General features: G+C 43.1%; 1 protein-coding gene across 4 annotated transcripts in view; it reads right to left on the bottom strand.

Annotated features, from left to right (window-relative positions):
* Nucleotides 1–24,629, bottom strand: part of ADAMTSL3 (ADAMTS like 3) — a 349,114-nt gene that overhangs the window by 22,361 nt on the left and 302,124 nt on the right. For 3 of the 4 annotated variants that reach the window (XM_081546775.1, XM_081546777.1, XM_081546776.1), the window contains 4 exons: nucleotides 23,819–24,001; nucleotides 12,044–12,227; nucleotides 9,373–9,577; nucleotides 248–348 (listed from right to left, as the gene is read on the bottom strand). In XM_081546775.1, the coding sequence (XP_081402901.1) occupies nucleotides 248–348; nucleotides 9,373–9,577; nucleotides 12,044–12,227; nucleotides 23,819–24,001 (673 nt within the window). The remainder of the gene's footprint in view (nucleotides 1–247; nucleotides 349–9,372; nucleotides 9,578–12,043; nucleotides 12,228–23,818; nucleotides 24,002–24,629) is intronic. The other variant, XM_081546779.1, reaches the window with a different exon arrangement.

Here is a 24,629-nt window from a genome sequence, read left to right as displayed (position 1 = left end):
AGGACAGGGCTTCCCTACAGACTGCATGCTGCAGTCCATGGGGTTGCAAAGAGTCAGACATGCCTTAGTGATGGAACAGCAACAGCATAACATACACCACTGAGGATGGCACCATAAGAAATCATAATTGAGTAGGAACTGTGCATTATGAGAGGCAGTGTACGGGAGGGATGATGCCATTTTCAGACATCATAGTGCTTATCTGAGGTGGGAGAGGTTGTGTGCTGCCCTAGGGTGGGGCCAGTACCTCTTTGTGTCATCACAGCCGGACTCAGAACTGTTGGGGTGCTGACAAATTATGTGATGCTGCTGCATCCTCACAATGCGACCCAGGCAACGTCCAGGACACTGAAACAAAAGCACAGTGCAGTATAAACAACCTTGTGAGAAACTTCCCTGTCAGTCTACTGGTTAAGACACTGTGTTCCGTTCTTTGGCCCATTTTTTGATTGGGTCGTTTATTTTTCTGGAATTCAGCTGCAGGAGTTGCTTGTATATTTTTGAGATTAATTGTTTGTCTGTTGCTTCGTTTGCTATTATTTTCTCCCATTCTGAAGGCTGTCTTTTCACCTTGCTTATAGTTTCCTTTGTTGTGCAAAAGCTTTTAATTTTAATTAGGTCCCATTTGTTTATTTTTGCTTTTATTTCCAATATTCTGGGAGGTGGGTCATGGAGGATCCTGCTGTGATTTATGTCGGAGAGTGTTTTGCCTATGTTTTCCTCTAGGAGTTTTATAGTTTCTGGTCTTACGTTTAGATCTTTAATCCATTTTGAGTTTATTTTTGTGTACGGTGTTAGGAAGTGTTCTAGTTTCATTCTTTTACAAGTGGTTGACCAGTTTTCCCAGCACCACTTGTTAAAGAGATTGTCTTTTCTCCATTGTATATTCTTGCCTCCTTTGTCGAAGATAAGGTGTCCATATGTGCGTGGGTTTATCTCTGGGCTTTCTATTTTGTTCCATTGATCTATATTTCTATCTTTGTGCCAGTACCATACTGTCTTGATGACTGTGGCTTTGTAGTAGAGCCTGAAGTCAGGCAGGAACTAAACAGACATTTCTCCAAAGAAGACATACAGATGGCTAACAAACACATGAAAAGATGCTCAACATCACTCATTATTAGAGAAATGCAAATCAAAACCACAATGAGGTATCATTTCACACCAGTCAGAATGGCTGCTATCCAAAAGTCTACAAGCAATAAATGCTGGAGAGGGTGTGGAGAAAAGGGAACCCTCTTACACTGTTGGTGGGAATGCAAACTAGTACAGCCACTATGGAGAACAGTGTGGAGATTCCTCAAAAAACTGGGAATAGAACTGCCATATGACCCAGCAATCCCACTGCTGGGCATATACACCGAGGAAACCAGAATTGAAAGAGACGCATGTACCCCAATGTTCATCGCAGCACTGTTTACAATAGCCAGGACATGGAAGCAACCTAGATGTCCATCAGCAGACGAATGGATAAGGAAGCTGTGGTACATATACACAATGGAATATTACTCAGCTATTAAAAAAAATACATTTGAATCGGTTCTACTGAGATGGATGAAACTGGAGCCCATTATACAGTGAAGTAAGCCAGAAAGAAAAACAACAATACAGTATACTAATGCATATATATGGAATTTGAGAGATGGTAACGATAACCCTATATGCGAGACAGAATAAGAGACACAGATGCATAGAACAATTTTATGGACTCTGAGGGAGAAGGTGAGGGTGGGACGTTCTGGGAGAATAGCATTGAAACATGTATATTATTATATGTGAAACAGAACACCATTCCATGTTCGATGCATGAGACAAGGGCTCAGGGCCGGGGCAATGGGATGACCCAGAGGGATGGGATGGGGAGGGAGGTGGGTGGGGGGTCCAGGAAGGGGAACACATGTAAACCCATGGCTGATTCATGTCAATGTATGGCAAAAACTATTACAATATTGTAAAGTAATTAGCCCCCAACTAAAATAAATAAATTTATAAAAAAAAAAAAAAAAGACTCTGTGTTCCCAATGCGGGGGGGCACGGGTTCGATCTCTGGGTGGGGAACTAAGATCCTGCATGCGGTGAAGCATGGCAAAAATAAATAAAGACTGATCTGAAAAAATTAAAAGAAAACAACCTTGTGAGCTCATGCGTATTGGGGTACCAAAACCATGTGCTGTGGTGGTGTTGCCAGAGACCAGCTACAGGGGGTTAGCTGGCCGAAGGAAAGTTGTTGTTCAGTTGCTCAATTGTTTCCGATTCTTTGTGACCCCATGAACTGCAGCAGGCCAGACTTCCCTGTACTTTACCATCTCCCGGAGTTTCCTCAAACTCTTGTCCATTGAGTTGGTGATGCCATCCAACCATCTCATCCTCTGTTGCCCTCTTCTCCTCCTGCCCTCAATCTTTTCCAGTATCAGTGCCTTTTTCAATGAATCGTCTCTTTCCATTAGTGGCCAATGTATTGGAGCTTCAGCTTCAGCATCAGTCCTTCCAGCAAATATTCAGAAAAGGTAGGGAGGAGGGAAGCCCAGCTGTAAGGATCAGATTGCCCTCCTTCAGAGCCAAACAGGTACCTGAGTTTCCTTTCATCCTCTTTTCCTCCTCAGAAACTGAGACCACCCCTCGGGAGGAGTGAAAAGCACAGGGCCAATCCCTAATTGACTAGGTTAAGGTTCAGAAATCATTGTGCTTAGAAGCATAAGCTACAGCCAAGTTTGGGTCTTCCTGCTCAGAGCAAAAATGGAGGCTTGTGTGTAGGGGTGAGCTGAATTACAGGAAAAAAATTAACATTCAGCTCTTAAATTTTTCTGTACTAATAACCCATATCAATTTTTTCTTGTCATTTGTTTTATGCTTGAAAAGGTCTTTCCCATCCTGGTAGTTCTATTCCAGTTTAATGAATACACTGAAGCACTTTAATCAAGGCAGAATTTATTCTGTTGTATGAGGTGAGTTTGGGCTCTCATTTTATTTATTCCTCTTAAATTAGTTGACCACTTTCTCTCGTATACAATTGTTTTTTTTAAATTTTCCAACAACATTATTGAGATACAATTCACATAGCCTAAAAGTCACTGTTCAATATATACCGTTTACAGAACGTCCCCTACATATGAACCTTCAAGTTGAGAACTTTCAAAGATGCAAATGTGCCCCTGTTTGTCAGCTATTGTAACTGTACCACTGTACTTTTTCAAGGTCCTGTAATGTAAAATGAAGAATGTTTCATTTTGGGTTTGCTTTTTATGTGTTATTTGTGTGAAAAGTATCATAAACCTATTACAGTGCAGTACTCTATAGCCAACTGTGTTTGTTGGGTACCTAGGCTATCTTTGTTGGATTTACAAACAGGCCTAGAAACAAGCTCCCTTTTATGTATATGATTTTTAAATATTTTCTCCCATTCTGTGGGCTGTCCACTTTCTTGACCACATCCCTTGTAGCAACAAAGCTTTAAATTTTCATGTAGTCCCATTTATCTATTTTTGTTGTTGTTGTAGCTTGTTTTTTGTATCATATCTGAGAAACCATCTCCTAATCCAAAGCATGAAGATGTATGGCTACAGTGTTTCTTCCAAGGGCTTTACTGCTCTAGCTCTTAAATTTAGGACTCTGATAAATTTTGAGTTAATGCTTTGTATACCTTATATGCTAGGAGTCCAAGTTCATTCTTTTGCATTTGCATATTCAGTTGTCCTTCTCCAGCGAGGAAGAAATTGTTCGTCCCACATTGAATTGGTATTGTCTCTCTTATAGAAAATCAATTGACATAGATATAGGGATTTGTCTCTAGACTTTCAATTCAATTCATCAGTCTATGTGTCTATGCAATGTTAGCACCATGTTGTTGTTCAGTCACTAAGTCACATCCGACTCTGCGATCCCATGGACAGTGTGGACTGCAGCCTGCCGGACTCCTCTGTCCGTGAGATTTCCCAGGCAAGAATACTGGAATGAGTAGATCCAGGGATCAAACCCGCGTCTCCTGCATTAGCAGGTGGGTTCTTTACTGCTGAGCCACCATGGAAGCCCATGTTAGTACTACACTGTCTTGATTATTATTGTCTTGTAGTAAGTTTTGAAATTGACATGTCTGAGCCCTCTAACTTTGTTCTTTCTCTAGATTGCTTTGGCTACCATGGGTCCTTTATATTTCCATATGAATTTTAGGATCAGCATGCCAATTTCTGCAAAGAAGCTGGGGTTTTGATGGGGACTGTGTTGAATCTGTAGATCAATTTACTATCACATGAATAATATTAAGTTTTTTGATCCATAAATATACAATGCATTTTCATTTATTTAGATCTTCGTTAACAGTCCTTGGGCTTCCCTAGTGGCTCAGATGGTAAAGAATTTACCTGCAATGCAGAAAACCTGGGTTCGATCCTCAGGTTGGGAAGATTCCCTGGAGAAGAGAATGGCTACCCACTCCAGTATTCATGGCTGGAGGATGCCATGGGTACAGGAGCCTAGAAGGCTACAGTCTGTGGGGTCACAAAGTGTTGGACACAACGGAGCAATGAACACATTCTTTAATGTCCTTAAAAAAAACTTTCTGTAGTTTTATAGTGTTCATTTTTTAAAAACTCTTCTTCCCTCTATGATTAACTCATTTTGGACTTTAAACTCATTTTAAATGGGTCTGTTTCTGTCCTTTTATTATACTGCACGACTTAAGTGTGTTCTGCACTGATGCTGCACTGTTTTACTTACAACAGTTTTGCAGACACTCCGACATCAGATTAGGAAAGTCTTTCTATTCTCCTATCAATTTGTTTTTCTAAAAATCTCTTGAACTCACTCACTCTCCCATATGAATGTCAAAATCATGTGAGGTTACGAGAAAAGAATTCTATGGCAATTTGAATTGGAAGTATGTGTTCTGGTTCATTTAAGGGAATGGACTCCTTTATAGCACTCAGAGTACCTTTACTTATCCAAATTTTCTGCTATGTGTTTCAACAATATGTTGTAGTTTTCTTTATGGGTTTGGCGAGGATTAATTTTATGTGTCACTTCTCATCCGCACCTGAAAAAGTGACATTTTAATGAGGTTTTGGACTTGGAATTGATGTTTGAATGGTTTAAGAATTCTGAGGATGTTGATGTAAGAGAACAAAATTAGAACATTTCCTAACACCATATACAAAGATAAACTCAAAATGGATTAAAGACCTAAATGTAAGGTCAGAAACTATAAAACTCTTAGAGGAAAACATAGGCAGAACACTCGATGACATAAATCAAAGCAAGATCCTCTATGACCCACCTCCTAGAGTAACAGAAATAAAAACAAAAGTAAACAAGTGGGACCTGATTAAACTTAAAAGGTTTGCACAGCAAATGAAACTATAAGCAAGGTGAAAAGACAACCCTCAGAATGGGATAAAATAATAGCAGATGAAACAAATGACAAAGGATTAATTTCCAAAATATACAAGCAGCTCATACAACTCAATACCAGAAAAACAAACAACCGAATCAAAAAGTGGGGCAAAAGACCTACACAAGACATTTCTGTAAAGAAGACATACAGATGGCTAACAAACACATGAAAAGATGCTCAGTATTGATTATTATTAGAGAAATGCAAATCAAAACTACAATGAGATTATCACCTCACACCGGTCAGAATGGCCATTATCAAAAAGTATGCAAACAACAAATGCTGAAGAGGATGTGGAGAAAAGGGAACCCTCTTGCACTGTTGGTGGGAATGTAAGTTGATAGAGCCACTATGGAAGACAGTATGGAAATTCCTTTAAAAAACTAGGAATAAAACCACCATATGACCCAGCAATCCCACTTCTAGGCATATACCCTGAGGAAACCAAAACTGAAAAAGACACATGTATCCCATTGTTCACTGCAGCACTATTCACAATAGCTAGAACATGGAAGCAACCTAGATGTCCATCAACAGTAGAATGGATACAGAAGTTTTGGTATATATACACAATGGAATATTACTCAGCCATAAAAGGAACACATTTGCGTCTGTCCTAATGAGGTGGATGAACCTAGAGCCTATTATACAGAGTGAAGTGAGTCAGAGAGAGAAAGATAAATGTCGTATTCTTAAGCATATATATGGAATCTAGAAAAATGATACTGAAGAATTTATTTGCAGGGCGGCAAAGGAGAAACAAACATAGAGAACAGACTTAAGAACATGAAGAAAGGGGAGGAGAGGGTGAGATTTATGGAGAGAGTAACATGGAAACTTACATTATCATATGTAAAATAGATAGCCAATGGGAACTTACTGTATGGCTCAGGGAACTCAAACAGGGGCTCTGTATCAACCTAGAGTGGTGGGATGGAGAGGGAGATGGGACAGAGGTTGGAGATGGAGGGGACATATGTATACCTATGGCTGATTCATGTTGAGGTTTGACAGAAAATAACAAAATTCTGGAAAGTAACTATCTTTCAATGAAAAAATAAATTAATTTTTAGAAAAGAATTCTGGGGATGTTGAGGTGGGGTGAGTGTATTGTGAACATGAGAAGGACATAAATTTGGGGGAAAATGCAGAATGTTATGGACCAAATGGTATCCCTCAAAATTTATACAGTGACGTCCTAACCACCAATGTGATTATATTTAGAGATAGGGTCTTAAGGAGGTTAGAGGTTAAATGAGGCCAAAGGGTGGGGCCTTAGTCTGATAGGAAGCGGCCTTGTAAGAAGTAGAAGAGACACTCAGAACTCTCTCTCTTTTCTGTGTGTACTGAGAGAAGAGGTTATGTGAGGACAGAGACAGAGGAGCCTGCCAGGATACAGCCCTGTCCATGGGGCTGCAAAAGAGTTGGACATGACTTAGCGACTCAACAATTGTGTCAGAAGGTGGTTGTCTACAAGCCAGTAACTGAAACCAACCCTAAGAACACCTTGATTTTGGACGTCTAGCCTCTAGAGCTGTGAAAAAATAAATTTCTGCTGTTCAAGGCACCCAGTGTGTGCTTTTCTTTCATGGTGCCTTGCAGACTACTGGGGCTCCCAGGTGGCACCAGTGGTAAAGAACCGGCTTGTCGATGCAGGAGACCTAAGAGACGCAAGAGAAGTGGGTTCCATCTCTGGGCTGGGAGGATCCCCTGGCAGAGGGCATGGCAACCCACTCCAGTATTCTTGCCTGGAGAATCCCATGGACAGAGGAGCCTGGCAGGCTACAGTCCATGGGATTGCAGAGAGTCAGGCATGACTGAGTAACTAACACTACAGACTACTAATAATACACTGTTCTACACATTTCTTACAATTTTTTTTTACTAGGTATCTTTTTTTTTACTATAATGTTATTCAAGGCTGTATTTGGAAAAGGGGTTCTGAAACTTTTGCGGACCTTTTAATAATGGTCTTCAGTTCCTTTTCTGGAAGCCTGTTCTCATTACTATTGCCTCACATCAGTCTATCTTGTAGCTTCTGTTACTGAGCTACTGCATTCAAAGGGACCTGACCCTGGTTTACCTTCATATTGGAGGACAAAGAGACTGCAATTTCCAAATACTATCCTTGAAGTCAGGCACATACATTCATTTTTAGAGACCAATCAGAATTTTTATCCCAAAATAAAAAAAAAAAAGTATTAGAAACAGGTGATGATTTTTGTGTGTGTATGTTTATTACACAGTAGTCTCAAATCAAATTGAAAACAAAAAGTGGAGCTACAAACCAAAATTACAGTAGTACTAGCTTTTCAGTTTTTTTAAACTTCTGATTTTATACTGGAGTATAGCTGATTAACAATGTTAATAGCAAGCATGCTGACCCTCGACCCAACAACTAGAGCTACGTTACCCCATCTTTGGCAGCATCCATGGGTCAAGATGGATGAGAAGGAGACACTCCAGCCACTCTGTGAAGAGGACTCGGAGGTGACAGCGCAGAAGCTTCTGGGCTCTAGGTGGGCCAAAAGCCAGAGCTCAGAAAGCCTGAGCTTGAATAGACCCAGGGTGGGGTCCTGTACCATTCTTGTGAAGCCCGCCCTTGTCATGAAGGACTTCCCCATCCAAAAACCTCAGCCTCCAATCCCTGAGATTTCCACCATCAAACCAGCCTGGCTATCCCTGAGGGAGACCATTCGGATACCGGAGACCACCCACGATTCAGATGAGATCACTGACCCTACCACTCCCTCAACTACCCCATCTTCCTGGTGTGACCATGGGGCCACTCCCTTCACCCATGGCACCCCCGACACCTGCCACACCCGCCGGACACCTGACACCCGGGGCACTAGCGGTATCTGTGGCATCCGTGACACCAGCTCAAAGTCCAGAGGGAACCCACGACCCCCTGAGTGTGGCCAACACCCCTGGAAGCTCCTCCCAAGCTGGGCAGTCCCACTCCCCAGCCACTCCCTTTGGCCTCAGCAAGAAAAAGAGGGGCGTGGCTGGGAGAGTACGGAGGTTTATAAGACAACATTGCTGTTGTGGACAGCCCAGCTATACCCGCACAAGTAAAGTAGGCCCAGAAAAACCCACGATGACTGACCAAGACAAAAGGAGCCCTGCCGAGCTCCCTGGGACCTAGTCAAGTGGACTATAGGATTCAAATCCAGCACCTCCCTGGCCAGCCAGGAGGATGGTCTGGAGCGGCCTGGGAGACCAGAAGAGGCGTCACCCTGACCCAGCTGCCCCTCCTCCACCACTGGGTGAAACTTCACAGACTGGACTGTCCCCCGGGGCGTGTCCCCCTTCCCCCACACTCCCCTCTTCCATGTTGGTAGTGGAGGGGATAGTTTTTCCCAACTCCTTTGTTCTTCATAGTTTTAATAAACTTTATTTCTCCAGAAAGATGTATCTCCCTCTGTTTTGCATCCTCTCCAGTTAGAGAAGTGTGTAGTCATGTAGGACTTGGAGTTAATGACCTAAGGATTAGCACAATGATTCTCAAGAGCAACAACTGCTGCACTGCAGGGCAGAAATGCAGAAAGAGTCTATCATTCTCCCACACTGACAATACTGAACATTTTCAGAAGGGCTGAGGGGAACTTTTGATCTCTGCAGCCTGTGTTAATTATGACCGGGAGGTCTAGGGTAGGATAGTAAGGCCCCTGAACCAGCTGGTGTGTGGTGTGGTCAGCTCCCTGTGCAGATGAGTTTCCTGAATGTCCTGCAGGAGTCGGTGCTCTCCTTTCCCCTGTGGGGAGGGGCCCTGATGGGTGGGGTTTTGTTACAATATTGCTTGTTTTATGTTTTGGCCTCATGGCATGTGGGATCTTAGTTCCCTGACCAGGGATGGAACCCACATCCCTTGCATTGGAAGGCAAAGTCCTAACACTGGACCGCCAGGAGAAGTCCCTTTTTGGATGTGTGGGTTTGACCACAGGGACTGGATCATTTTAAAACACTAGATTTGTCAGCATTACCTGGTTCCCTTGTTCAACGAGCCCTTGAACACAGGGGTGACTGGAACAGGGTCTTCTCCCCAGAGGCTTGTCTCTGGGGATGCACACTCTCGGCGGCAATGCCTGCACCGTTCCATTGGCTCTTGTGCGCTTACATGTCACTTGCCGACTGCGGAATCCTTCACCACAAGACACAGAGCACTCTGACCACGTGCCTGTGAGCCACCTAAGAACAAAAACTACAGGAGCTTAGTAGGACAGACCCTGTGGGGACTGTCTTCCAAAGAGAAAGCCCATCCTAGCAGTATGACTGTTTCAGGGCCGACACATGTCTCTGGGAGTGGGCAGCAGCACAATAACTCCCAGCCACACTCTCAGATTTCCTTTCACTCAGAAGCAACAGAATCATCATGTAGAGACAATAGCATTGGGGTGGGATAAAGTCGTCCTCAGGGATGTAAGAACCATCAGCTGAGTGGCCTCAGAGAGCAGAGCTAGAGCAAAATTAGGTGGAAATTTTGGAAAGGTGAATTTCAACTCATTGAAACCAACGGGACGAGAAAAGGAGGCAGCACCTGTGTGCTCCTTGTTGTTGTTGTTGTTCGGTCGCTCAGACTTGTCTGATCCTTGCCACCCCGTGGGCTGTAGCCCACCAGGCTCCTCTGTCCATGGGATTTTCCAAGCAAGAATCCTGGAGTGGGTTGCTATCTCCTCCCCCAGAAGATCTTCCCACCCAGGGATCAAACCTGTCTCCTGCAGTTCCTGCATTGGCAGGCAGATTCTTTACCACTAGCACCATCTGGGAAGATAAACTGGGAGACTGAGATTGACATATATACACTACTATGTATAAAACAGATAACTAATGAAAGCCTACTGTATCGCACAGGGAACTCTACTTAGGGTTCTGTGGTAACCTAAAGGGGACGGAAATCCAAAAAAGAGGGGATGTATGTCTACATGTGACTGATTAACTTTGCTATACAGTAGAAACACATCGTAAAGCAACTATCCTCCAATAAAAAATAAATACAAGATGTTTCAGCTTATAGAGTGGACAAGGCACTCTAGAGAGGAGACAAAACTCAGGAGGCTTCTGACGTGGCCCTTATGAGGAATGACAAAGACATTGGGAACAGTGGGAAACTGATAGGAACGGATGGGAGTAAGAGGAAAGGGGGGTGGGTAGCTTAGGCTGTAGTCACTGTGACCTGGAACACTAACTAGGGGCAGATCAGGTTTGGTGGAGATTATGAGTTTGATTTTGGATACTTTTAAAACTATTGATTTGTGTCATCTATGATATCAAAAGGTTATTAATGGCTTTACCCCTGGGGATGCAGATGATACCACTCTAATGGCAGAAAGTGAAGAGGAACTAAAGAGCCTCTTGATGAGGGTGAAGGAGCAGAGTGAAAGAGCCAGCTTAAGACTACATAGTAAGAAAAACTAAGATCATGGCATCCGGCTGCATTACTGCATGGCAAATAGAAGGGGAAAAGTTGGAAGTAGTGACAGATTTCCTCTTCTTGGGCTCCAAAATCACTGTGGATGGCGACTGTAGCCATGAAATCAGAAGACTATTGCTTCTTGCCAGGAAAAAGATGAGAAACCTAGACAGTGTGTTGAAAAGCAGAGACATTATTATTCTGCCAACAAAGGTCTGTATAGTCAAGATTGTGGTCTTCCCAGTGGGCATGTACAGTTGTGAGAGCTGGACCACAAAGAAGGCAGAACACCAAAGAAGTGATGCCTTTGAACTGTGGTGCTGGAGAAGACTCCTGAAAGTCTTTTGTACAGAAATGATATCAAACCAGTCAATCTTAAGGGAGATCAACCTGAATATTCACTGGAGGGACTAATGCTGAAGCTGAAGCTCCAGCATTTTGGTCACCTGATGAAAACAGATGACTCATTGGAAAAGTCCCTGATGCTGGGAAAGATGTAGGGCAGAAGGAGAAGAGGGCATTAGAGGATGAGATGGCTAGACGGCATCACCAGTGTAATGAACATGAACTTGAGCAAACTCTGAGAGATAGTGAGGGGCAGGGAGGCCTGGCGTGCTGCAGTCTATGGGATCACAGAGAGTCAGACACGACAAGTGACTGAATAACACCACCACCCATGGGGGTAGAGTCTAAGGAGTGGTGCTTTTCACGAGTGCCTCTTGTGATGCTGGCCTATTGCCATATCTCTGAGGTGAACCCATGAAGTCACCTTCCCTGTGCTCTTAAGGTACATTGTGAGTGCAGGGAGCAGGTGAGAGAGGCAATTAAGACCAGAAGCTCTGAAATCAGACTAACCCAATTTGAATTCTGGCCCTCGTAACTGTGTGGCCTAGGGGAGTTTTTCCAACTGTATAATAGAGAATGAACAACACTGGAGACATCCCTGGAGGTCCAGCAGTTAAGACTCTGAGCTTCTGGTGCAGGGGACTTGGGTTCAATCCCTGGTTGGTTACGCAGTGTAGCATAATAAAAAAAATAAAATAAAATAAATTTTTTAAAAAAGAAAATGAACAATATTGACTTGATAGGTGACTGTGAAGTGAGCCACATAAACTACTTAGCTGAGCACCTAGTATAGTCCACATAAAACAAATCTTAGTGGTTGAGTTATTCAGTCCAAATTACTGTGCATTTTAAAACAAGTGAAACCCTGGTAGCAAGGAGAGAAGAGTGACTGCACACACCTCGGGGGGCAGTCCCGGATGTTACAGGGCTGGAACGCAGCCCGTGGCTTCCGGAGCTGGTCACAGAAGGCCTCGCTCACTTCCTGCCCGTTGGCCATCAGGCACTGGGGTCTCTGAACTTGGGCTCCCAAGTGGCCGCATGTGGCAGAACAATGAGTCCAGTTGCCAAGCTCCCAGAAAGTCTCTGCAGAAAGAAAAGGAATGTCACAGATGGCCGCCGGAGGAAAAGGGATGATGGGCTAGAGATAACCCAGCCAAAGACAACTATGAGCTGCTTTCTGGTTAGCTGCCCGTCAGGCTCTAGGAGCAGCACACAGAGAATCTGCCATAAGATGGGGTAAAGGGGTCCTTTAAATCTCATTTTCCCTTGACTAGCTTGTTGTCATAACTGGGTGGGGGTGGGTATTACAGCCAGGATGGAGCCCTTGGTCCTGCAGGTGGACTGGAACCCAGTGTGTCTGATGCCAAATCTAACTCTTTCAAAATACTACCTCACATTTCACAAAGGCCCCTTGACAGTTCAAGGCAAAACATACAGCCTGGAAAAGGGGTTGTCTCAGGCCAGCTAGATCTGCCAGAAAAGTCCCAGAGGAGGAGGAGAAACTCTGTGCAATGGGCCGGCTTCTCAAGACTCTCCAAGCAGAGCCACGAGGACAAGAGAGGAGGGTCTCTCCAGAGGATCCCTGATGGATTCTCTTTCTCAAAAGTGGATCAGACTGAGAGAGATGAAAGATGATTTAGCAGGGAGCAGGGATTGAGCAGACAGGTTCAAGATACATTTCAATTCCATTCTTACTTCTCCACTAATTCTTAATCTAAACTTCAGATGAGTCCTGAAGCTGAATAAATAATTTGCCATAGAGCCCTCTGGAAAGGTGAAAATGGGAGTTTCCTTTAAAAAAGCTGAAGTTGACCACCTCCAATAATCATGGCTTGTTTTCCTTTTAGTCCTAGTTCCAAGCAGCCTTTCCTTTCCCTTTTGACATTGGATAAAAAGATGAAGTAGGACATGATGATGACAGATTTGTGTATGATCACAGAAAGGACCAGATTTTCTTGTAATAATCACAACTAAGTAATAGCTACCAGCTGTGTCCACAGGCTGCTCCACCGAGTACACCTATGCCTTTAACTTAACTGTTTTCCAGTGCTTCCTTTTGATGTTGCAATTTTGTCCTAAGTTGCATATCATTTGCAAAGCAGAACAGTACACATTTTTAACTGCCCTACGGTTTATTTAAAACATTTTTTAGAAATAGCTAAGTTTATTGAGAAGTTTCCAGGTGATAGGTACTGAGTTAAACGCTTTAACATCAATTTTCCATTTAATTCTCATAGCCATCTTGTGATTTAGATTATTTTTACTTGCAGAGGTAGAAATGGAAAGAAGGTACGTGACTTTTCCAAGATCCTGCAGCTGGACTGGAACCCAGTGTGTCTGATGCCATCCCTAACTCTATATCACATTTCATAAAGGCAAGACAGTTCAAGGCAAGACATATATGCATTTCTTTTAAAAAATACACCTCTTTTTATTGAGGTATAATTCATATATGGTAAAATGCTCATATGTCAAACATGCAGTTCTATGAGTTTCACAATAGTAGGTACTTAGGTAACCATGATCCAGAGCAAGGTTTCATCACTCACAAAGCTTCCTCTCATCTATGAAGCAGGTTAAAAGCTAACAGAGTTTTGCCAAGAGAACACACTGGTCATAGCAAACACCCTCTTCCAACCGCACAAGAGAAGACTCCACACATGGACATCACCAGATTGTCAATACTGAAATCAGAGTGATTACATTCTTTGCAGCCAAAGATGGAGAAGCTCTATACAGTCAGCAAAAACAAGACTAGGAGCTGACTGTGGCTCAGATCATGAACTCATTATTGCCAAATTCAGACTTAAATTGAAGAAGGCGGAGAAAACCACTACCTTCTGAATGGAAGACCATACCTGAATGGATTAAATCCCTTACGATTATACAGTGGAAGTGACAAATAGATTCAAGGGATTAGATCTGATAGAGTGCCTGAAGAACTATGGACTGAGGTTCGTGACATTGTACAAGAGGCAGTGAGCAAGACCAAGAAAAAGAAATGCAAAAACACAAAATGGTTGTCTGAGGAGGCCTTACAAATAGCTGAGAAAAGAAGAGAAGGAAAAGGCAAAGGAGAAAAGGAAAGATATACCCATCTGAGTGCAGAGTTCCAAAGAATAGCAAGGAGAGATAAGAAAGCCTTCCTCAGTGACCAATGCAAAGAAGTAGAGGAAATAATACAGTGGGAAAGACTAGAGATCTCTTCAAGAAAATGAGAGATACCAAAGGAACATTTCATGCAAAGATAGGCTCAATAAGAGACAGAAATGGTATGGACCTAAGAGAAGCAGAAGATATGAAGAAGAGGTGGCAAGAATACACAGAAGAACTATACAAAAAAGATCATCATGACCCAGATTACCATGATGGTGCGATCACTCACCTAGAGCCAGACCTCCTGGAATGTGAAGTCAAGTGGGCCTTAGGAAGCATCACTACGAACAAAGCTAGTGGAGGTGATGGAATTCCAGCTGAGTTATTTCAAATCCTAAAGAATGATGCTGTGAAACTGCTGCACTCAATATGACAGCAAATTTGGAAAACTCAGCAGTGGCCACAGGACTGGAAAAGGTCAGTTTTCATTCCAATCCCAAAGAAAGGCAATGCCAAAGACTGTCCCAACTACTGCATAATTGTACTCATCTCACTCGCTAGCAAAGTAAGGCTCAAAATTCTCCAAGCCAGGCTTCAACAGTACATGAACCGTGAAATTTCAGATGTTCAAGCTGGATTTAGAAAAGGCAGAGGAAGCAGAGATCATATTGCCAACATCCACTGGATCACTGAAAAAGCAAGAGAGTTCCAGAAAACCATCTACTTCTGCTTATTGACTACACCAAAGCCTTTGGCTGTGTGGATCACAACAAACTGTGGAAAATTTTTCAAGAGATGGAATACCAGGCCACCTTACCTGCCTCCTGAGAAATCTGTATGCAGATCAAGAAGCAACAGTTAGAATCAGACATGGAACAACAGACTGGTTCCAAATCAGGAAAGGAGTACATCAAGGCTGTATATTTTCACCCTGCTTATTCAACTCATAAGCAGAGCACATCATGCAAAATGCTGGGCTGGATGAAGCACAAGCTGGAATCAAGATTGTTGGGAGAAATATCAATAACCTCAGATATGCAGATGACACCACCCTTATGGCAGAAAATGAAGAACAACTGAAGAGCCTCCTGATGAAAGTGAAAGAGGAAAGTGAAAAAGTTGGCTTAAAACTCAGCATTCGGAAAACTAAGATCACGGCATCCAGTCCCATCACTTCATGGCAAGTTGATGGTGAAACAATGGAAACAGTGACAGACTTTATTTTGGGGGGCTTCAAAATCACTGCAGATGGTGACTGTAGCCATGAAATTAAAAGATGCTTTCTCCTTGAAAGAAAAGCTATGACCAACCTAGACAGCATATTAAAAAGCAGAGACATTACTTTGCCAACAAAGATCTGTCTAAGCCAAGGCTATGGTTTTTCCAGTAGTCATGTATGGATGTGAGAGTTGGACCATAAAGAAAGCTGAGCACCAAAGAACTGATGCTTTTGAACTGTGGTGTTGGAGAAGATTCTTGAGAGTCCCTTGGACTGCAAGGAGATCCAACCAGTCCATCCTAAAGGAAATCAGTCCTGAATACTCATTGGAATGACTGATGCTGTAGCTGAAACTTCAATACTTTGGCCACCTGATGCGAAGAACTGACTCATTGGAAAAGACCCTGATGCTGGGAAAGATTGAAGGTGGGAGGAGAAGGGGATGACAGAGGATGAGATGGTTGGATGGTGTCACCAGCTAGATGGACATGAGTTTGAGTAAACTCTGGGAATTAGTGATGGACAGGGAAGCCTGGTGTGCTGCGGTCCATGGGGTCACAGAGAGTCATACACAACTGAGCGACTAAACTGAACTGCACTGCCCCTCCTCCCAGGCAACTACTTCTTTATTTCTGTGAAGATACATCAGTAGTATCTGTTCTTGGACTTCATACAATATGTACTCTTTTCTGTCTGGCTTCTTTTGCTTAACATAATGTTTTTAAGATTCACCCATATTGTTGTGTATATCAGTAACTCATTCTTTTTTTTATGGCTGAATACTATTCCATTGTATGACTACACCATGGTTTGTTTATCCATTCTCCTATTGATGGTTATTATGAAGTAAAGACTGCAAAGAACATGCTTGTATGTTTTTCTTTTTTTGTGAACATGTTTTCATTTTTCTTGGGTAAATACCTGTGAATGGAATTGTTGGGTCAAGGGTAGGTATGTGCTTAACTTTACTAGAAACTGCCACATAGTTTTCCAATGTGGTTGTCCCATTTTATCCATCTATCTGCAGTGCACTGGGAATTTCTTTTGATGCCCCAAAGTTTACGTCATCAGTTGGTTTTCACTGTTCTGGTAGGTGTGATACTGCATCTCATTGTGCTTTCAATTTTCATTTTCCTGATTGCATCTGTCAGTCTTTTTTGTGACCTTCAAGTCTTTTGCCATTGTCTTTCTCGGGGAGGGGAGAGTTCATTGTTAAACTGTAATAGTTCCTCATATATTCTGGATATAAGTTCTTTATCAAACACAGGTACTGCCAATCTTTCTCCAAGTCTAAGGCTTATGTGTTCATATTCTTAATAGTGTCTTTGATTAGCAGATTTTTAATGAGGTCCAATTTGATTTTTTTTTGTTTTATGATAAATGATTTTTGACACAAATGAATTGAAAAAGTAGATCATTATTTCCTCCCATATAGAACTCCTCAGTGGCTTCTCATGTTTTGGGAATAAAACTCCAGTCTTCACCTTGACCTTCAAAGCCTTGAATGATTTGGTCCTCAGAAGCTCTCCAGATTCATCTCATACCCCTTCTCCTTCTACCCACTGAACCCTCACCGCACGAATCTTCTTTCTGATCCTTGACCGTGCAAAGCCTGTGCTCACTTTAGAGTCCTCGAGCTCACTGTTCCCTCTGCCAGAAATGCTCTTTCCTCACCTCTTGGGATGGATGGCTCCACCCCATCTTTTAGGTCTGGACTCACGTATCACCTCTTCAGAAGGCTAAAGTACTGATGCGCAATCACCATTGGGCTCACCACCCTATTTCCTTTTCTTCATAGCACTTTCCACAGAGAAATATCCTGTACAGTTATTTGTTTACTGGTTTATTATCCATCTCTCTGACTGGAATGGCAAATCCTTGAGACTAGACATATTATATACTTAGGTGCTCAGCCAGTATTTGTTAAGGTGACAAATGAATTTCTTTGAAATGCTAGCCACTGAAGGGTTGGCATATTCCACAATGTACACACACGTGTGTGTGTGTGTGTGTGTGTGTGGTGCATGTGTGTGTTTGCAGGAGGTGGTAGAACAATGTAGGTAGTTTCAATAAATTGAAGTTTTAAATATTCCAAAGACGTCACCTTTACCAGCAATTTCAGCCTCATGAGTATCCAATCTTTTTTTTTTTTGAATCTTTTAATTAACTGATTTGAAGGTATTCATTTGATTTTCATATTCCACTCCACATGGAACTTCTCTCTGCCTTTGCACATCCTGATTTCTCTGCCTGGAACATTCTTTTTCCTCCTTCCAGAGCAACAGCTTGACTTATGTGGAAACCTGGTTGGCTTCTCCAGAGACCATTAGGGACCCCTCCTCAGAGCTACTGTGTCCTTTGGAGCTGACTCACTGGAAAGACCCTGATGCTTGGAAAGATTGAAGGCAAAAAGCAAAAGGAGTGGCAGAGGATGAGGGATGAAATGGTTAGATAGCATCACCGACTCAATGGATATGAATTTGAGCAAACTCCAGGAGACAGTGAAGGACAGGGAAGTGTGGCATACTGCAGTCCACAGGGTCGCAAAGTGTCAGACATGACTTAGCGGCTGAACAACAAACAACTATTACAGCGTTTGTCACTCTGCTTCAAAATATCTGTTCACATGACCATCTCCTTCTCTAGACTATGAGCTTCTCAAGGGCTAGGTCATCTACGTATTCCCAGCTCTGGCAAAAGCAAGCATGCACTGGGCAAATATTTGTTGAAGATTGCAATGTTTGTGTCTCTCTAAAATTTATGTGTCAAATCCTAACACCCAGGAGGTGGGGGCTTTGGGAAGTAATTAGGTCACATAGGCGGAGCCCTCATGAATGAGATTAGTGCCCTAACGAAAGAAGCCCCAGGGAGCCCCTTCATCCCTTTGGCCCTAAGAGGACACAGCAAAAAGATGACTGTCTGTGAACCAGGAAGCTGGCCCTCCTCAGACATCGGATCTACCCTACCTTGATCTTGGGTTTCCCTGCCTCCAGAACTGCAAGAAATAAATGCCTGTTGTCTATAAGCCACCCCCTCCATGCTGGTCTGTGCTGTGTTGCTATGGTAGTGCAAATAGACTATGATGGATTTTGAATGAATGGATGAAGGTGCTTGTAAGGATGGTAGCATTATGTCTAAAAGAAGAGAAAATGGTATCACGTAAATACCCCTAGATAATGACCTCATAAATAACATGAGCTGGCTTGTTGAATGGCGACTCAATATGATTTTCTCCTTCTATGCTCTCCCTGCATCCACATCTCTAGAATCTCTATTTGCAGAGTTACATTCTACATGACATAACCTGAAAATGAAAGACACTAGCTAAAGATTTAAAAGATTGAAATGATGTAGCTTTTACTGTTCCTATAGAGTAGACATAATAAAACATGAGGTCAGTCAGCAACTTCTGTGTGTCCTTCGCAATTGACTCATTTTAAGCTACAAGGAGCTGAGATCAACAGTACGGGTTCCCTGTGATTCAAGCATTTCTGATTTTCTTTTTTATCCTAAGTACCAAGGATCTTTATTATCAAGCCTGATATTAAATCTGTAGCTGTAGATAATATGTCACTATTTTGAGAATAAAGGGTCTGATTATCTTCATGCTTTGCAAGCCCTCAGCCACAGAGTTAACCCTCATTCTCATAAACATTTTGATTTTCTTAACTCTGCCCCTCACTCTTGGCCTCTTAAAGAGTTTTGCAAGACATACTTAGATTAGGTTCTTGTGACTAAGCACTGATACATAACAAAGTTAATATGTGTGGGAAAACATACTTGTGAAAGAAGACCAATGAAAGAATTGATTCAACAATCCTTAGCAAATCTTGCCTCTATAAACATTTACCAAGTTAGCAATCATTTTGCAACTAGAAAACCAATACCTGTGTTACCACAAATAATGATGTACATTTGGGATATGAGCTCTATGGGCTTCCTCAGGAGTGAATTTTTTTTTTTTAAGCTTCCACTCATCTCACACGCTAGTAAAGTAATGCTGAAAATTCTCCAAGCCAGGCTTCAACAAACATGAACCATAACTTCCAGATGTTCAAGCTGGTTTTAGAAAAGGCAGAGGAACCAGAGATCAAAATTGCCAACATCCGCTGGATCATCGAAAAAGCAAGAGAGTTCCAGAAAAACATCTATTTCTGCTTTATTGAATATGCCAAAGCCTTTAACTGTGTGGATCACAATAAACTGTGGAAAATTCTGAAAGAGATGGGAATACCAGACCACCTGACCTGTCTCTTGAGAAACCTGTATGCAGGTCAGGAAGCAACAGTTAGAACTGGACATGGAACAACAGACTGGTTCCAAATAGGAAAAGGAGTACGTCAAGGCTATATATTGTCACCCTGCTTATTTAACTTATATGCAGAGTACATCATGAGAAATGCTGGGCTGGAAGAAACACAAGCTGGAATCAAGATTGCCGGGAGAAATATCAATAACCTCAGATATGCAGATGACACCACCCTTATGGCAGAAAGCGAAGAAGAACTAAAGAGCCTCTTGATGAAAGTGAAAGAGGAGAGTGAAAAAGTTGGCTTAAAGCTCAACATTCAGAAAACTAAGATTATGGCATCTGGTCCCATCACTTCATGGGAAATAGACGGGGAAACAGTGCAAACAGTGTTAGACTTTATTTTTCTGGGCTCCAAAATCACTGCTGATGGTGATTGCAGCCATGAAATTAAAAGACGCTTACTCCTTGGAAGGAAGGTTATGACCAACCTAGATAGCATATTTACAAGCAGAGACATTACTGTGCCAACAAAGGTCCGTCTAGTCAAGGCTATGGGTTTTCCAGTAGTCATGTATGGATGTGAGAGTTGGACAGTGAAGAAAGCTGAGTGCCGAAGAATTGGTGCTTTTGAACTGTGGTGTTGGAGAAGACTCTTGAGAGTCCCTTGGACTGCAAGGAGATCCAACCAGTCCATCCTAGGGGAGATCAGTCCTGGGTGTTCGTTGGAAGGACTGATGTTGAAGCTGAAACTCCAATACTTTGGCCACCTCATGCGAAGAGTTGACTCATTGGAAAAGACCCTAATGCTGGGAAGGATTGAGGGCAGGAGGAGAAAGGGACGACAGAGGATGAGATGGCTGGATGGCATCACCGACTCGATGGACATGGGTTTGGGTAGACTCCGGGAGTTGGTGATGGACAGGGAGGCCTGGCGTGCTGCAATTCATGGGGTCGCAAAGAGTCGGACACAACTGAGCGACTGAACTGAACTGAACTGACTGATGGAAGGGACAAGTTGAACAAGTTCTTAGCTACACTAACACATAGGATCTCTACATGTTTTCAGGGTTTACAGCCTAACTAACAAGGTAGGAAAAAATACATTCACCAGAATTCCAGAAGGGACTGGAGGAAGCAGCTGGGGCTGACAGGCTCCTCCCCTCCAGACAGCTTTGGGAACAGGACAAGGGGTGATGCTTTATAGGGGACCTCACATGGTGACAGGGGCATGCCTTTAGGAAGGTTGTGCAGCATAAGTGTAAGAGTAGACGATGGTGGAGGAATGCTGTATGTTGTGTGACGTCATTCTTGAGTCCTCAGTCACGTGACTAGAGTCACGTGCTGCCTGGCTGCAGAGACGTCTGAAGAGAAGAGGTGTGTGGGGCAGAACTGAGACACCATGCAAACTCCTGAGTGGAGGAGGGAAGGAAGGGGTAAGGCTGGAGCTGACTTCTCAGGGACCTGAGGGAAGGCACTAGCATTAGACAGGCTAAGCCTACCCCATCTGTTGAAAATCTCCCATATTAAGATCCTAGAGGACCACAGAGGTCTTTGGGCCTAGTGTGCTGCAGTCCATGGGGTAGCAATGAGTCGGACATAACTTAGAGACTGAACAACAACAACAAGAGGTATACTGGGGTCTCTGTGGCCAGCACTGCGAGTCCAGGAGGGTGATATGAGGAACACTGAAAGAGACAGCTCTATATTTGGGCTCTAGTACACACTTTTATGAGTCTCAGGTTTCCTCATTTATACAACTGGATAAAAGACTACTGCCCCCAACACTGCGCTATTGTAAACATGAAAAGAGGTAATGAACATGAAAGTGCTTCATGCGTGACTATTCCAGCTCCCCATCTATTTACGTCTCTGTGCCTGCACGTGTGCTCGGTTGTGTCCGACTCTTTGCAACCTATGGGCTGTAGCCCGTCAGACGACTCTGTCCAAGGGATTTCCCAACAATACTGGAGCAGGTTGCCATTTCCTCCTCTAGGTGATCTTTCCGATCCAAGGACTGAACCTGGGTCTCCCAAATTGCAGGTGGACTTTCTACTGCTGAACCATCAGGGAAACCCATTTATGTCTCTGGGCTCCTCTAACTGCCAACAAGAAATGCCATGGAGAAAGCTCTTTCCATCATCCCCTTAGTTCAGCAGTGGATTCTATAATCTCATACCGGTTCTGCCATTGACCCAATATTATCCATTTATGAGACATTTATTTAATACTTACACCTGTCTGAGGTGCTGGAGATACAAAGGGGGAGTAATGAATGATCTCTCATGTCAGTCTAGCTGACTTCTGTGATTAACTCTCAATCGCTTCCAAGCTCTAGGGGGAAAGAGGGGCATTGTTTATTGAGTCTTCAAACCGTTGCAACTTGAGGCTCATTCTGGTGACAAGAGTTTGCTGAGCTCCAGATATTATCCCTAAAGACAGCAGCAGAAGCATCCAAATGCCATCCTGTGCCAGGGGCTCACTGCAATGACCTTTCCCAAACTATAATACTGACTCCACTGCAAGGTGTCTTAAGACTTCACTGATATGTAATTATTGAGCACCTGCTGGGTGCTTCATACTATATTATATTCTTAGCGCACAAAAGAAATGTTAGACATGGGCTCTACCATGAAGGGACCCACAATTTAGTGGAGGAACCAACTGGAGACTAATGTGTGTCAGGACTCAGTCAGGGACCAAGTGCTGAGACCAGAGAAAGGAGAGGTCCAAAACAATCAGAGAAGGATTCACATAGGAGATGAGAATTCAGGTGGCTTAAAGGACGGTGAGAGAGCTAATTCTTAGGTAGGTCAATAAGGAGACCAGGACCCTCTAGGAGGAGAAAGGGACAAACTTTTTTTCTACATTCCTCATCTTAGTCACCTAAGACATTTTTTCTTAAGCTCTGAGTTGCTACAACAACAATCTATTTCCCCTAAGACTAACTTTCTTTATGCCCAGAGCTAACTAATGATTATATAACAACAATGTATCTTGCTTGAGGACATGTTTCTCCTTCTTAACAAAAACCTTCTGACTAATCCTGTTATTTTCAGATGTATGTTGTGGGAGTGGGTCTAGAATGACCTTTAAAACCTTGAGATATTCTTTTAATCTATTGCTAGTAATCAATTGAAAAAGTATATAAAGCCACACCCGAACTAGTCAGTGGGGGCACTCTCCACCCTCTTCTGATGTCCATGTCAGAAGCTCTGTCCCTTTTTCACTGGAATAAAACTTTGGCCATATGAAGTTCTGAGTGACTGAAACTGTGTCTTTGGTCCCGAAGCAAAATTCTCTCCTTTGGAGATCATGAATCCAACACTGTTCACCATGAGCTATCAATGGGAGGTATTGGGGCAACATAACTAAGGCAGTGAAGACCGCCTCTTCCTAAGAGAGCAGTATGAATGGAAGCCAGATTTCCAGGGAAGCTTCATGGTGTGTGTGTGTGTGTGTGTGTGTGTGTGTGTGTGTGTGTGTGTGTGGTGTTGTGTGTGTGTGTGTGTGTGTGTGTGTGTGTGTGGTGTTGTATCACAGAGTGGGAAACTGTGTAGAACAGAGTTTAGTTATAAATTAAGGAGATGTAGAGCCAGAATGGGCTTCCCAGGTAGTGCTAGCAGTAAAGAACCTGCCTGCAGGGGATGAAGGAGATGTGGGTTTGATCCCTGGGCTGGGAAGATCCCCTGGAGGAGGACATGACAACCTACTTCAGTATGCTTGCCTGGAGAATCCTACAGTCAGAGGAGCCTGGCGGGCTACAGTCCATGGGGTCACAAAGAGTCAGACAGGACTGAAGCAACTTGGCACACAAGCACGCACACAGAGGCAGAGTATGAAGGATCTTGATTCTGGGCAGAAAGTTTATAGCTCATTGTAGGTTCTTAGGCAGAGAAGCAGCAGCAAGGCAGTCACAGACTTCTGAGAGAAGAACAGGTAAGACAGGGTATTAGATTTAGCACCTGTTTGTAAGTTGACAGTGACAGCAATAGTTAAAACCATATAACGTCCACTTGTTTACTCCTTGACTCCAGAATCCACAAAACTGGGTCCTACTTTGCACGTATTATAGGAAGCACTTGAAGACAATAAAGACTTGGTGCTTACCCAGCAAGTGGAGGATGGATGTTGCCATTGCCTTTCCAAGAGCATTGGTGGCTGTGCAGACATAGGTTCCTTCATTTTCAAGGGAAAGGTTCTGCAACAACAGGGATCCATTGAAAAGCAAGGAAATATTGTCACTCAGAGATCCTCCTTTCTTCAACCAAGTTACATTAGGCTGAGGGACACCTTTGGAATAAAAACAGATATGACAAAGGCAAATTCCTTTAAGAACAGAGCCACAGACGCATATGACAAATACCATTTAGCATTCTGACCACAAGCCAGCAAATGGGTTTCATCACACATAATAGGAAAAATGGCTCTTTCTATTTCTACCACTCCTCTATGGCAGGTGAGGGATGCTGCTGAAGCAAAGGGCTTTGGTCAGCTGACCATGGGGGTAGTTTACATCTATGAGTCAAAGAACAGGAGCCAAAGAGGGTGGGCTTGCTCTGCTGTGGAAAAGGAGAGTAGTCTAAAGTTGAGTAAAGGTAATGCAAGACTGCTTGCAAAAGAGGAGCTGATGAAGCCAGATCAATGTGGAGGCAGAGAAACAGAGAGAAATTCCTAGCAGTGAGTTGTTGCAAAGAAGGCTTTCGGAAACAAAAATATCAAATATGGATCGTTAAGTGGCCTACTGTGCACATGCAATGTGACATTCCTCCTTCAGGAAGAATACAAAACCTTTAGGGAAATAGATTTTGCTCATCCCCACTTTTGTGAAAGAGGATGATATCAGGGAACACAAAGAAGGGTTGCGTTTTACATTTGGGTCAGTGTGGGGTGAACAGATTGTACGTGACATCTTGGGACA

The sequence above is a fragment of the Giraffa tippelskirchi genome, chromosome 12, assembly GCF_054371585.1.
Source record: "Giraffa tippelskirchi isolate mGirTip1 chromosome 12, T2T-mGirTip1v1.2.pri, whole genome shotgun sequence".
NCBI lineage: Eukaryota > Metazoa > Chordata > Mammalia > Artiodactyla > Giraffidae > Giraffa > Giraffa tippelskirchi.
The sequence above is the reverse complement of the archived record's forward strand: the minus strand, read 5'-3'. Positions and strand labels throughout refer to the sequence as shown.